The 15836-nt window shown below is 33.8% G+C and overlaps 1 protein-coding gene and 1 pseudogene across 1 annotated transcript; one reads left to right on the forward strand and one right to left on the reverse strand.

Moving 5' to 3' along the window:
* Positions 1–7349: 7349 nt before the first annotated feature.
* Positions 7350–7968, reverse strand: LOC122282589 (annotated as a pseudogene).
* Positions 7969–14017: 6049 nt separating this feature from the next.
* Positions 14018–14827, forward strand: LOC122281665 (pEARLI1-like lipid transfer protein 3). Its single transcript, XM_043093390.1, has one exon. It carries the CDS (start codon positions 14116–14118, stop codon positions 14575–14577), a length of 462 nt encoding a protein of 153 aa, XP_042949324.1. The 5' UTR covers positions 14018–14115; the 3' UTR covers positions 14578–14827.
* Positions 14828–15836: the final 1009 nt, after the last annotated feature.

Genomic DNA, 15836 nt, shown 5'->3' on the forward strand with positions numbered 1-15836 from the left:
CAATTTACAAATCTCGTATAACCAACGAGTCAGATCTATTTTCTTATTCAGAAAAACAAAGAAAAAAGTACCACTATATTCATTTAATTATTGGACGTCACACCTAATATTTAAGTCTCTGATTTATGGCGTTTTAATTTTAATGTTTGGAGTTGTCAGTTCTACGAATGCACTATCTATATACATATGTGTACATGTGTTTATATTTTAAAAGATCACAAGTCATGCCGCCGGCCTCTGGCATGATTCCTCCACCCAATATTAAGGCTAAATAAGCCGGGCAGGTTCCCATAGTACAATAGTTTTGCTCAAGACGTTCCAATTAATGATCTACACTGAAAGAAATAATTAACAATGCCCTATTAATAACTTCCAATGGCCTCCCTCGTGATCATTTGTTTCTTCATGAAACTTCCTTCTCTCAATTAATTGTGCTTACTTGGCATGAAAGAATGGACCACAATATATAATTAAGTACTAGTTATATATTGATCATAACTTATATTTAATAATTTGCTATCGGTTGTTGCCAACATACCACCCAGCTGCAGCTTGCATATATAGAATATTGAATAATAATTTAGGATTATTCTTATACATATATATTATCTAATTTTAAAAGTGTATGTTAAAGGTCGATAACATATACAGCCATTCGATTAATCGTCTTCACACATAAATACATGATGAGGACGTGACTAATCTACTATCTGCATTCTGGATAACATTTGATGTAAGCTCTCTTTGATCTCCTCCACATGTACAAGATACCTAGAGGTTCACGTTTGCAATCTGAGGACCATATATTTCCAGCAATCAAGAATGATCTTTAATTCCTTACCTTCTCAGATCAATAATTCCCCCATTCGATTAGATGGTGGGGCCTGGTCAAAGCCATCATGGTGGCCGGAAATATCCAATTTCGGGTCAACAACGTATCATGAGAGAGAACACTCCGTTCTAATATTGCATGACTGCATGAGTCATCATGTAAAGTTTTTAAGTTTTTTGGTAAAACAGATGGGAGTAAATTAACCATTATAATTCGCCACATATGTCGCATGCAAGCTGTAGCCGAGTCATCTACTGATCTTTCTTCCCATGATGTGTCAAGATACGAATTAATGAATTAAGCTAGGACACAAGCGACAATTAAATACTAGAATTTTCGAAAGGTCGCGCGGGTACTTCTAATTATGAAACTTTTAGGGCAACTAGCTAGCTGGATAATTGACGCATTTGATCCAATGCATATTGCCATGTAATTGAGTTTCATCATGATCAAGACCCCTTTCATTTATTAACTTTGTTATTAATATGTATATATACATATATTATAATATATATGCAATATATACTTGTCGAGGCTAGGAGAAGTAAAGGTGAACTTGCATAGATCATGACGTCGAAATAATTTTGAACCACAAATAATTAATTGAGCACGTGAGAATTGATTGGGCTTTTATTTTTATTTTTTATTTAATTTTTATTGGAATGTCGACTGAATACATGAGCTTGGAGAATTAATTCCCATGCTATATATTCACACAGTACATTTTGGAAATAATTTATAATTAATCAAAGAACATATATATGTACTACAAGAATGATACTGATATCATATTGTGGATTATTATGTCCGATATGATATATATATATATATATATATATATATATATATATATATATATATATATATATAATGATGGTATCTGCAGGCCAGGCGGGATCCCAAAAATTCGAATTAATGATCTTTCATGTCCTCCAAGAGCCAATCACCAGACAACATTAATTAATACAATTAGCGGCTTGCAAAGAATCTAGGAATTGGACTGGTTTTTAATTAGCAACAATAATAGGAGTTGAAGACCGAAGCTGAAAACTCTGTACCTACATGATGATCGATGCCATTTGTGGATGGGGCAATTGGACTTATCGACATCTTAATTACAATATGTATAGCTTTTTCTCTCACAAAAAGGGGGAAAAATTATTCATGATTTGGGTTTTGCTCAATATTGGTGCTACATGACCTGCATGCATACTATATAATATATATAGCTCATCATGAGGATGATACCTCTAAACAACAAAAAAATTATTAGTTACTAATTTTATAATGTAGATTGTGCGACATTTTTTTTTTATCTTATCACAAACTAGTCATGTTATGATGCTGAGATTGCTTATATAACTACTAACATTTAGAGTAGTCTACACATACTCACAATTTTACACACAATATTATACATTCCGAGTCCTATGTATGGATGACATCATCGCATATTGAGTCCTCTATTCATAGTACAATATTATTATACGTACTCAGTACACACAATGTCATATGGATGGTGTGTAGCCATGTAAAGGCCTTTGAATGGAGTGCTTATTCTATGTAGATAGCATTTTCCTAATATTTAGTTATGAAAATTTATATTCTCAAGCAGGTGTATAGATTACATGACTTGTATAGTAGTAAAATATTTATATATCATAATTTGATTTTGATAATAAATCTTATAATTCAAATCGTATCATTTAAATAATGTAGATGGTGTACTCTACACGCTAACTTAAAAATAAAATAACTCTTTAATTATATAACATCATGTGATAATACGAAAGATTTAAGAGGCTTTCCATATTATTTGAATCGGAACTTATAAGGATAATGGAAAATATGTCGTCATGCGTAGAATTTGTTATGAGTATTAAAAGATAGGAACGGAATTGCATGGATGGATATGTATGCATGTGCATGCTTACAGGAGCTTGGATTGAAAGATCAATATCATGAGTTTGCTAAAAAGTCCAAACATAAAAAATCCTCCATAGGAAGGTTTCTATGTTTCCTAACTGCAGATATATACACTATGTCAAAGTAACGTGCAAAATACGTTTGCCTAATTGGATCAAATAGTTGTTTGACAAAAATAATATATTTTTTTATAGAACTTGTAAAAATAGTTGATGTCATATATAGTTTAGAAGACATTACTTCAATTTTTATACAAGTAATATAATTAGTAGAATATTACAAATGAGCTTTAACAAACAAATTGACTACTACGATCAGTACTTTAATTCTTGCCAGCACACATGTATTAAGAATTTGCTAGGAAACCATTAGGAAAAATATACAATTTCTAACATGCTTAGAGGACCATTCATAGACTATGAGTTACCCATCAGAGAAAACCCTACGGGCTAACATGGTCGTCCATCCCTGCCCCAACATAGTATGGTCCAATGAAAATTGTACCAATGGATTGGGCTAGTGTTTCATTACTGCCCAACATAATTGCTTCTTTTGTGATATTCCATATTTTTGTGTATTTTAATTAAATAATTATTTTATTTATTAGTAATATTGGTTCTCTTGTTTTAAATTTAACGTGATTTTCATTGTATTATTTTGTGATTACTAAGTTATGAAATTTATTTTAATGTGCTTTCTTAATATTAATTATTGTTTAGTATTCAAATTTCTCTCTATTTTAATTTATTTCATTGTTGGGCTTTATTGTTTTATTTTATAAATTTTTAGTTGTAGTGATTTTATTTACCTTTTTTCTATTTTTTGTGTCTTTTTATTTTATTAGACCTGCATTTTTCGAATAGGGCTTGTTTGTAGTGGGTTTTCTTTATTTTGGGCCAAGCCAGTTTGGCTTTATGAAGCCCAACTTGTGGGCTTGTTTTCAGCCCAATCCTCTCTTCCTCAAAAGGTGCCATTATAGCCAGCCTTTAGGGCTTTCTTCTTCTTTTCTTCTTCTTCTGCATGCCACTGCCTTCCTTTTTCTTCATCTTCTTAGTTTCATCTCTTTTCTTCTGCAAATTAAAGTTGTTGCCTTAGCTCCCTTGCTTCATTTTCATTTGGTTTTATTCCTTTCCTATTTCTCTCTTTGATCCTCTTTTCTTCCCTTGCTAAACCCGTGTATTTCCCTTCTCTTCATTACATTTTATTTCCCATATTTTTTTGCATTGCAGGCCTTATCTGTGAGCCTCCATGCTCGCCTCTCTCTCTCTCTCTCTCTCTCTCTCTCTCTCTCTCTCTCTCTCTCTCTCTCTCTCTCTCTCTCTCTCTCTCTCTCTCTCCCTTAGTATTTTGGGTTCAAGTTTGTGAAAAATCCCATTGCATTTCCATTTTTTTTTCCTCTACCCGTGCTCTGAGAAGATTTTTTGGTTTCATCTTTCTTCATCTGCAAATCTGGTTGTGCCGTAACTCTCCTCCTCATTTTTTTGTTTTGTAATAGCTTTCATTTTAATCTCTATGATCTTGTTACTGTTTTTCTACAAATCCGAGCCTTCTCTTCTCCTCTTCTGCATTATTTTTCATTGGTTTTACTCTTCACTGCAGCTCTGTTTGTGAGCCTCCATGCTCGCCACTCTCTCTCTCTCTCTCTCTCTCTCTCTCTCTCTCTCTCTCTCTCTCTCTCTCTCTCTCTCTCTCTCTCCTCTATTCTTCAATTATGGCTAAGCAACGAGTAATAATATACATCATACTCTCATCCTACTTTCATCCTATGAAATAAGATGTGGCACATTCATCACTATTAGATGATAAAAAAATATGCAATAAATAATCATTTAATAGTGATAAATATACCACATCTTACTTAATTGGATGGAAGTAGGATGGTAGTATATATGATGTACAGAATTTTTCAAATGGAAGTGATTCAATCATATTATTTTTGATTTTCGGATAATGATATACGGCCTACAATTAGTTTATAATTAATTTACAACTCATTTTAAATCAACCAATGTAATTGTGACACCTCTTTAAAATATAATTTTAATTTTACTTAACAATCATTCATTTTAAATAGATCAGTAGTAAATTAATTGTACATTAATTATAAGTTTATCACTTTTCTTGATATACAAGCACTTTTGCCTCTACCAATAAACTCACGAATTTATGCCCGTCTTGATCATGAAATGCTTTCATGACATCAATTTTTATTTTCGGCCTATCGACGTTTTTATCTCCGGTGATAAATATGCTTTGTGGTGTTGACATGACATCTTTTTCAGCATTTCTTGGTCGGAGTACTTACGATCACATGATGCCATGCAAGCATCTTGAAGCTGCACAAAGATTTTTATTTCCTCGTGATAACTTTGTACGGTCCAGCCCATTAGTAGAACTAGGCCTTATTTCTTTTTGAGTTATTGACTCAATGGGGACGTCCATGGGCTACTGAATGGTAGAAGCTCCCTCTTTTTAAGAGAGAGTTTGGAATCACAAGTGTTTATCATTCATATATATATATATATATTTTAAATATTATCTAAATATAATTTTTTTTTAATTTTTAATTTATAACTTTTTCATCTAATCAATACCTAATCATAATAATCTTTTCAAACTCTCGGACAAAACATAAAAAAAAAAAAAATACAACTTTTAAATTTCAAAGAAAAATAATATTAAAAATTTATATTCAAATAATTTTTTAATTTTATTATAATTTTATTCAATATTTTCTCTCTCATTTCTCAAAACTCAATAAAAAATTTTAACTCAATAATTTCAGTAGTATTTAAAGATATTTTGAGATGAGTAATACTAGATAGAGTCATGATCAGTTGTGCAAATGTCGTGAATTTAAAAAAAAAAAAGAATGTGGTCTAGTATTAAAAAAAAATTTGTATAAATCATATTTATTTAATTTTTTCAAAATAAGTAGATAACATTTACGTTTTCTATAACTACAAATATATTTCTCTTCTAAAAAATTCTAAAACAATATGGGCGCCTCTGCACCCAAATGTTTTTTTTCTTTTTTCTCATGTTACCTTCTTCGTGGTCTGTATACAACGAGTGAAAGATATTACATATTAACTAATATACATTTTATCTCTTTATTTATCTCTTTTAATTTACTGTACCTAAAAGAATATTAATATATAGGTGATAAATTAAACAAATTACAGTACTCTGATTAGGCAGTTGCGTAGAAATTCGATATGAAATGATTTTATCCAAAATAATAAGAGTGGCCACCGATGACCGGAATGTGTCGAGAAAATATTTTGACAAGTAGTGTATTTTTTTTTTCTCTTTTTATATATTTTTTAATCATCATAAATATTTTTTAAAATAAATAAATAAATCACATGCAAAATTATTAAAAAATATTTTTTTAATTACTAAATTAAAAAAAAAAAAAAAGGTGTCGGCACGAGAATTAATATAAGTAGATATATAGCAATTTAATTTAGAAAAGTTAACCCTTTTCTCGGCGTCACAGTACAAACTACTGTTGATTCACATGTTGAACACAACCTAATTAGTAACCACTCCGCCATCCAATTTTCAACGCGAACTCGTGACTGGCCGGTTCAACAATATCAGCTTTTGATTCAAATAAATTCTTTAATTAATGGAAGTGTTTTGCTTAATCATGAGAGGAATTCTTGTCGGCTTCGTGAGTAGTATTCTTGTGTCTGTCTTGCACATAATAATTTCATAAGCTGAAACTTGCATTAAGCACTAGCTAGGTTGGTTGGAAACAACCGGCCTGATCTTCATGAAGCTAGCTAGGGAAATCGAAACAGGTGGAAACAATATCATTAGCTTGCATAAAATTATGGAAAAGGCGCCGGCCCATATATATTGAAAGTCACATGCATGCGTCATGTGAATATATAATGCATTCTACAAATTTTACTACAACGTTAACATGCATGATCTTTAGTGACTTTTCTACGTTGCTCACTAAACCTAAACCACCCCTTGGGGTAGCAGCCACGCACGCGCGCGGGCTTTAATTCCACAGAGACCTCGATCGGCCAAACCCTTCATCCAAAGTTTGTTTTGCAACTTATTTAATTTGTAGAACAAGAAATCAATACACCGATCGAGATCACGACTTACGATATATTCCTGTAACAATTCATTGCGACGCCCCACCCACGTGATATATTTCAAGGTAGAGTACATCCTGGCCAGATGCCTCTTGAACTAATTGCAAGTCCTATGACAGCTTGGCTGAACAATTTGCTGCAATTCGTACATTCTTAAACTGGCTAAATTACTACTTCGTCAGCCAGAGAAATGGGTTTTAAGGTTCCCCTTGTGCAGATATATCGAAGCGGAATAATTCTAATTTTGAAAAGCATGGCATACAGCTTGCTGAATTGTACGTACGTACTATATTATATGCAAATTAGTCGATGGGCATGATATATAATTAATATATATTAATCAGGAAGAGTACTATACTGCATGCATGTTTTCTTTTCTTTTATACCATTCCAATTAATTTTCCTTAAATAAGAGTACAAGCCTTGACCCTTTTTGAAAAACGTGAATTCACGCAATCAATCGTAATTTCAAATTAATTAAAATCCATGCATGAAATTAACCACAATTACAATCAGAGTTGTAGCACTCTTAGAGCAAGTTTTATTGACATATATATATATATATTATCTGAAGAAGGGCCCAGCTAGCTAGCTAGGCACATTTGAAGCCAGAGGGAAGCTTCTTCCCACAAGTATTAACAAGCAAGCTCAGCGAAACGGGAACGTTAAGGTTGATGCCAAGGATGTTGGCTTTAATGGCAGTGCAGAGGCAGACAGCGACTTCAAGATCGAGAAGCCCTCCGAGAAGTGAGCAGCAAGGGGTATCTGGTGGGGTCCCAACCACGTAATTAAGGCACCGACGGTTCCATTAAGCAGCTTGGCACAGACTCCCAGCTTTAGGGCGTCTATGGGGCAGCTATGCTTGGCAAGAGTCGGGTTTGGGCTAGGGTTTGGATTAGGTTTAGGGCAAGTGTGACAATTACCATCACTAACATGGGTGAAATAGATAAGGTTGATTGAGATCATGAAAAGAGCAGCTGACAAAGATCTCCTCGAATCCATCTCTCTCTCTGAAACTTCACTCCCAAACTCAAACTGCTAAATAATCAGTATCGATCGATAAGTACTAATGATATTGTTTAAAGTGGTTTTGCTATAACCGTGTAAAGACTTGTTATTAGGGGTCGTATTTATAGAAAGAGCTAAATATGGACACGAGACATGCATGAATACAGAGTAATTTAGGTAAATATAGAGATCAAGTGGACAGTCAGTATTATTAATTAAGCTGGCAAAAAAACAGGAGATTCTGATCTCCCCTAACAGAAATTTCATTTCATTAGGGAGAAATTGATACACAAATTCCCTTTTTTTTTCTTTTTTTCTTTTTTAAGATTCCCAGCTCTCAAGTTATCATTCAATTATTTTAGTATATCGATGAAAAAAAACATGAATATTTTTCAATGAATAAAACAAATTCAAAAAACATTAAAACCAGAAAATTATTTTCTAATTCAAACTTATAATTAAAAAACGTATTTTTTAATTGAATTTTTATTTTTTTAATTTAATAAGATATTTTGTACTTTTTGAGAGTTTTAAGGGTGGTTAATTTTATCGTTTTAAAAGGAATATAATATTTACAATAGTAATACTATATACAGTTGTGAAATATATAAATATTATGTAATCATTTTGAAAAAAAAGTTGAGTCTACTATTAAATTTTTTCTTTTATGTATGTCCTGTATTTATTCATTTTTTTTAAAATTATTGTGTGGCGCTTACACGCTCACAACTAAAAGTATTATTTCTCTATTTACAATTTAATTTCTTCATAATTTAAGAAAACCTAAATTGATCATTATAATATATAGAAATTACAAATCAGAAGATAAATATGTGCATTTTTCATCTTTCTTTAATATAAATGAATTAGTTTTGATTCAGTAGATAACAGAACTGATCAATTACTTCATGTTAAATAGGTCGTGCCCCTTTGAGATCTAAAATCTTGCAATAATCAGTTATCACCTAATTAATTAGTTTATAAATTTAAAATCGCACCATTAATTCGGACTGATATATAATTAATACATCATTATATTAACATTTATATATATATATATATGTGTGTGTATATATATGGCAATTCATGACGTGGCTCATGTTGAAATTAAACTAATTATTCCTAGAAAATTAGACGTTTGATCTACATCGATCGATCGTCATGTCCATATCATTTGGAAATTAAGTAGCCATATGTCATGTCAATCGTAATTGCTTGATCGATCAATACTTTTTGTGGATGTGACTCGATCGATCGTGTAATTTATAATGCTTATCTTTAATTTGTGGAAACGGCGACATGAGAAAACGGAAAAAGGTATTAACTATATATCATAATTGGTCACATTTGAGCGGTGAGCAAATGCTAGCTAGAGGGATGGATATTCATATTTCAGACGTATGCATATGGTTTAGACAGCTTGTACGTACGTACGTACACTGCAGATTTAGTGAATAATTATTTTTTCTATAATATATTGATCAGCCTTTTACTTACAAATGAACTCGATCTCTACATTAATATTGATATATATATACACACACACACACACGCGAAGAGAGAGCTAGCTAGTTTATAAAAATAAAAAATAAATCTCTTTAATCTAACATATTGTCAAGTACTAGTACTCATGTGTCATGAAAATTACATCCTAAGTTGCACTGATTTATACATAAAACATAGCCTTATTACAGAGGGAGCTGACAAAAGTGTGCAAAATTATTGCATGCAGTTGAGACAAAACTACGCGCGCGTTACGTTGTCAGTACTATATATTAAAGGAGATCGAGAGATTTAATAATATTAATGTTGTAAATGAAAACATTAATGTTGCTGACTATTTTTGTAACTTTTATACCTTCTGTAAATTCCATTTAATCAGATCAGGTCCACGTAAAAATTAAAACAAAAATTCCAGCTAAAGGGCGCCGTCGTTTCATGTTACTAACTTACTATACATGATACGTGGTATGATACCCTTTGACTTACTAATCATGTAATTGATCAGCTTGATCTGTTAATGCTGGGTATCGATCGTCATGTTTTGCGTGTGATTTGTACGTACGTGTAACGCTGTTTGTATTTGGTAGTTGTGGCTATAATTAAATGCATGCCCAGCTAAATATTACCTTGACTCGTGAAAGCCCTTACGTACGTACATGATGACGGCCGAAAGCCAATTTGACTGATCACCATGAAATGCTTAGCAATATAGTAATTAAATCTTGTACGTACGTGCTTTCTTATATACATGCACGACTAGTACTGTTTATATCCGCTCGGAGAAGATTCAGTACTCAAGGAATGAAAGGGATCATTCATAGAGATGTCCCTAAAGATCTGTGATCATTATATATAAGAATATCAGAACCTCGCTAGCCAGCCATAATTAGGATTGACAAATCCATGATATACCGCACGAAGATCGAGACAACAAGCTAGTCCAATATATATTAATTATTCGTTAATATTAATGCTCAATTTCAGCAAGAGAAATTCATAACGAAATAATTGATTGCTACTTTTAATTTTGCACATGCCTGCATGCGTTATCTATATATCTAGCCGAAATATCATAGCCTCGTACTGCATGTTCCCTAAATCTTTTAATGGGTCTTTTCATCTTTCCGATCCCGAATTCATGTCGTGGGAAGGGAAACAAATTTTTTTAGAAAAATAATCTTTCTTCATCCAACTTATTACATTAAACGATGGATACAAGGAGCACAAACAATGAGCACGCTAAAACATTGTAATTCCTGAGAACATAAGCCACTGTCCAGTGCTGCAATGTTACGAGCAAACCTTTAATATCTTGAATCATTAGTCCAACTAAGCTCCAATTTTCAACCTTTCCATTGATGCCATTCACCACATTCAGTGCATCACCTTCTAACATCACGTGTTGCAATTTCAAATGGACATATAACACCACTGCTTTAAGGGTTATTGTTGTCTCTGCCAGTTTTGCATCTGGAAACAAGTCTCAGGTAGATTGCAATGTGGCCACTACCTTCCCTGCATGATCTCTGATAATTACCCAAATTCCAACCTTGCATCTAATGCCATCCACAGCTGCATCCCAGTTAACTTTCAGCATATTGGGTGGGGGAGCTAACCAGTGATTAGCAACCTGTCCAGAATTCACTCTAACTTCTGAAATGCCTTCCTTTTGATGTGCAGCTTTGTAATCAGCTACAACTTGAGCAGAAATTTGTACAAGAGTACCTGGATGCAGAAACTTATCCTCAAACACAAAGGCATTCATTCTTTTCCGCACCTAGTACACAGTAGCAGCAAACATTGCCAATTCCTCTGCACTTAAAACTGATATCAGGTTAGTTACCAGCTCCTGAAAGCTAGTTTCCATAATAGACACTTTCTGTAACTTCTTCGAACTGGAACCCCACACATCTTGGACTGAAGGACACGACCACAAGGCATGAGTAGTAGATTCAACTGCCAAAGTGCAAATAGGACATAATGAAGACTCAACCATCTTCCTCTTGAATAGGTTCTGTTTTGTTGGCAAAGAATCATGACAGGCCCTCCACAACATCATTCTCATTGCATTAGGAATCTGGATTTTCCATAATTTAGTCCAAACTTCACACTTCCTTGAACTGTGAGAAGATTGTCCCTTATCAGTGGCCTTCATCTAACCTAGAAGGTGATAGGCACTTGTAACTGTGAACTTGCCATCCTTTGAAGATCTCCAAATTAGTCTATTAGGAGCATTACTCATACTTAGGGGGATTCTACTAATCACATCCACCTCCTCAGGCACAAAAAGATCCCTTAATAGAGAGATATTCCATACCCCACGAGACTGATCAATCAAATTACTAACCCTCCAACCCTCACATCCTTCCCTCACCTGATATTGCACTTTATAAGATGATGGACTGGGAAGCCATCTTTTATGCCATATGTTAACTGCTGTATCAGTACCTATTCTCCAAATCAAACCTCTCTACAAGACCTTTATTGCTGCCATAAAGCTCCTCCATAAATAAGAAGCATTAATACCCACTTTGCTCCTTAGAAAATCAGTTCTAAAGAAGTACTTGGCTTTTAGCACTCTGGCTGCTAATTAGTTTGGCTCTTGTAAACAAATTTGTCACGTACACTCATGTAACGATTGGCGTCCTGTATTAAAAAGTACCGGTATTCTCAAGATTTTTGAACGATCAATTGTTAGACATGTAAGTACTATTGGTATCAGAAACGACAATCTGTGTATAGATAAATATTAGAATATACTTATTTGATTAAACATTTAATCTTTAAGAATATAAATAATTCTAATTAATTTATGAAAAATGCTAAATGTATTTTAAAAAAATTTACAAAAAAGCTTATTTCTCCGCATGTCAATTATTGATATATATGCTGAAAATCATGAAATTTAAAATTTAAGGCTTGAATTTTGAAAAAAAAAAAAAAACAAACAGAATCATGAGTTTGGAAAATAAAATTATAAAGGTTTGGGTAGTGAGAAGTGTTAAGAAAATTATGTAAAAGTAATAATAAAATAATGAATAGTAATAAAAAATATGTGAAAAGTAATAAATAGTAATAAAAAGTAGGTAAAAAATAATAATAAAATGATAAATACTAATAGAATATTTGAGAATACATCACTCATGTACTAACAGTAGCCAAACGGAACGTATCAAGACAATAATTTACACGCTTCACAGTACTGTCCTACGCATCAAGACAATAATTTGTATAAAACATCTCGTGAAGATCAGGTGAACCAACTTATTACCAACTTCAGATTAATATTGCAATTTGCCTCTGCACAAAACAAAACATTTATAGTCAATTATATTATGAGGAGCAGGACGCATGCACTCCAGACATGATAAAATGATCGGTACTGTTGAGGCGACTGCTCTTTCTTTTAGTAGAACTAAAGATGGCTCCACATGATAGCGTGAGAAGAAAAAGAAAATAACATATATACTCCAGACATTGTTAAAGAGGAATTAGTTTCCGCCTGATGAAGAGTTTCGTAAGTTTCATATAAAGATCCCGTGGAGCCCATAATGGTTCTAGGGTTGCCCGTGAACTTCCTTCTAGCAGCAAACCTCCGCCCAGAACATGCCAAGATTAAAGTATACTAAAAAAAACATGTGTGTGTGTGTGTGTGTGAAGGAAGTCTGCTTGTCCAGCTAGCTAGTTAGTTAAATCTGATATATTAATTGACAAGAAAGAAATAACTTGCCGCAGCTTCCATAATATCATAATATATATACTGCTTTGGACCTTGAGGGATTTCTCAGTTGTAGTCCTAAATCAAAGGATCTTGCCTCTGTTCGAGTGCTAGGTGCTCATGATTACTAATTTTTCTTGAAAAATTATGTGGCTATCTATTTATTGGACAAAAGAATGTTACGAATCGCGCGCGTCATGAAGTAGAGTACTAGACATTGGCAGTTAAAGTAAAATACAAAAACGAAATAAAGATCCAGAGATCATGATCATCGGTTAAACAGATCATCACTGTGAATCGACAGCCAACCAGAATTTTTATTTTTTTAATCTTATTCATTTACCGTATGTGTCTTAGCCATGATTTGAAAGTAGTAACCGTTACAAGAAACTAATGATCTCTCTCTAGATGGAAGTGGAAATGATATTCCAGTACTGTCGCTAGCTAGCTAGCTCGTCGATCACTAATCTCAAATATTAGTAGGAATTAACTCGAATTTTTCCCCAAGGTGAATGATATACAGTCAGTATCTATGGATGATGTAGGGCAAATCTCATTACATACATTGGCCTAGCTCATTACCTTTAAGTTAGAGGTCCAACTTTAATCATGCATCTGGGTTCTGTGGATGCAGTAGAATAGAGGGTTCAAATAAGAAAAACTCGCTGGATAGATCCACCGATATTGATGATGCTAAGGCAAGACCGCATGAACATGATGGCAACTTGCCATGCCCCACAACCCACAAGCATCCAAAAGTTTTCCAAAATTTCGTTGTTTTGCCAGCTAAAATCCTTGGACGACACATGATGGGTGTTTGGGTTTATTATGTGATATTTTAATTATCTTCTAATAATATCAGATTCAACACGATCTCCCTCGATCTTGAAGCCTATAAATACCCACCCCTCACTTCAAATGGTCTATAACCTGATCATCACAAGTTCTTCTATAACTAATTTTCTGGTTTCGAACCACTGTAAGTACTACCACGTACTAGGGTTTGGGAGATGGCTTCCAAAAGCTCTGTCTCACTGGCTCTATTCTTCTCACTCAATCTTCTCTTCTTTGCACTTGTCACTGCATGTGGCAGTGGCACATGCCCTGGTCCAAGGTCAAGGAACCCAAACAACCCGAACCCAAACAACCCGAACCCAAATAATCCGAACCCAAACCCAAATAACCCAACCCCGAACCCCAACCCTTCCCGGGGTTCATGCCCTAGGGATGCCCTAAAACTTGGAGTATGCGCTAATTTGCTCGGCGGTTTGCTTAACGTTACCTTAGGCAACCCTCCGGTAACTCCTTGCTGCACTCTCATCCAAGGCCTTGCTGACCTTGAGGCTGCTGTCTGTCTTTGTACTGTCATCAGAGCTAATATATTGAACATCAACCTCAACATCCCAATTTCTCTCAGTTTGCTTCTCAATGTTTGTTCAAGGAGAGCTCCATCTGGATTCCAGTGTGCGTAGAATTAGTACAAATCTCGTTTCTTATTATTGTATGTCCATTGCTTTAATTTCCCTTGTTTGAAACTATAATATTCTAGATCTATTGTTATGTGAGTGGTGTGAGTGAGAATTTCCAGTTTTAATTGCTTGCTACATATAGTTGCTTTCGGATTTGAGGGATTATAATAATGAATAAGTCTCCTTACTGATGTTCGCTTGTGTACTTTTTATGCATGAGAAATGGAATATCATTATCTTTCTTTCGATCGTCTTTGTTCTTTTTGTTTTTTTCCCCATTTAATTGAAACTTTTTTCGTTGATCTTTCGAGGAAACTGGTTCATCCTTCGAAGTGAGGACGTGGGAGTGATAATGACAAGATAGCTAGCTAGCTAGGGAGAAGTGATCAGTACTGATCTCGTCTCTCCTTCCTGCAGAGCTTTGTTAATTATTTGTTCAACATGCGTGCCTTCATTAGGTAGCAATTGGTACATATATAAATATATATATATATATAGAAAAAAATTAAGAAATTTAACGAGAAGATTAATTCTATGCTCTGGCCAATGCATGCGCCCAATCCCCGGATGCCCTTAATTGTCATGCATGGACTCTTATAAAGGGGCAACCAATATTGCATTTTATCATATTGAGTATATGTCTGCTATTCTCAAGTAAAATCGACTAACAATATTAAATCGCAACATAATTCATGAGCCTCTTAACAATATTTAATTAAATATCTAGCCACATTTGATCCAATGTACGTAGACTCTTCATGTAGTATATATATATATGTCTAGCCACGTCAGACAATAAACATGCATTCTCATACACTAGAAAGTAATTGAACATATTAATTCATTATTTCAATGGTCGGTACATGAATTCAGCATCTATATATAGCCTCAAAGTAGATGGTTGGATCGTCAAAAGAATTATCATGGTTGTTATATAAATATGCCGTTTATTCCTTGGAGAGCTAGATCAGATCAATTTTATATATATATAGTACATCTCCTGCTTTAGGCACTCAAGTAGGTACGACTCCTTCGCATCCTTAATTTATGGTCCATGATGACAAAATCTGTGGCGTTAGGCAACCACTACATGTGCTGTTCTCCCCGTGACTCAGAATTTTATGAGGAAAATACGATCCCCTCATGATCACATGGAAGAAGGAATATAAATCTTTTCATTTCACTTCATCGATCGCCGTTTACATGCAATGCATGCATATATATATATATGCTCCCATTATATCTGGTCTCCACTTAACACG

Source organism: Carya illinoinensis, chromosome 11 (genome assembly GCF_018687715.1).
Source record: "Carya illinoinensis cultivar Pawnee chromosome 11, C.illinoinensisPawnee_v1, whole genome shotgun sequence".
NCBI lineage: Eukaryota > Viridiplantae > Streptophyta > Magnoliopsida > Fagales > Juglandaceae > Carya > Carya illinoinensis.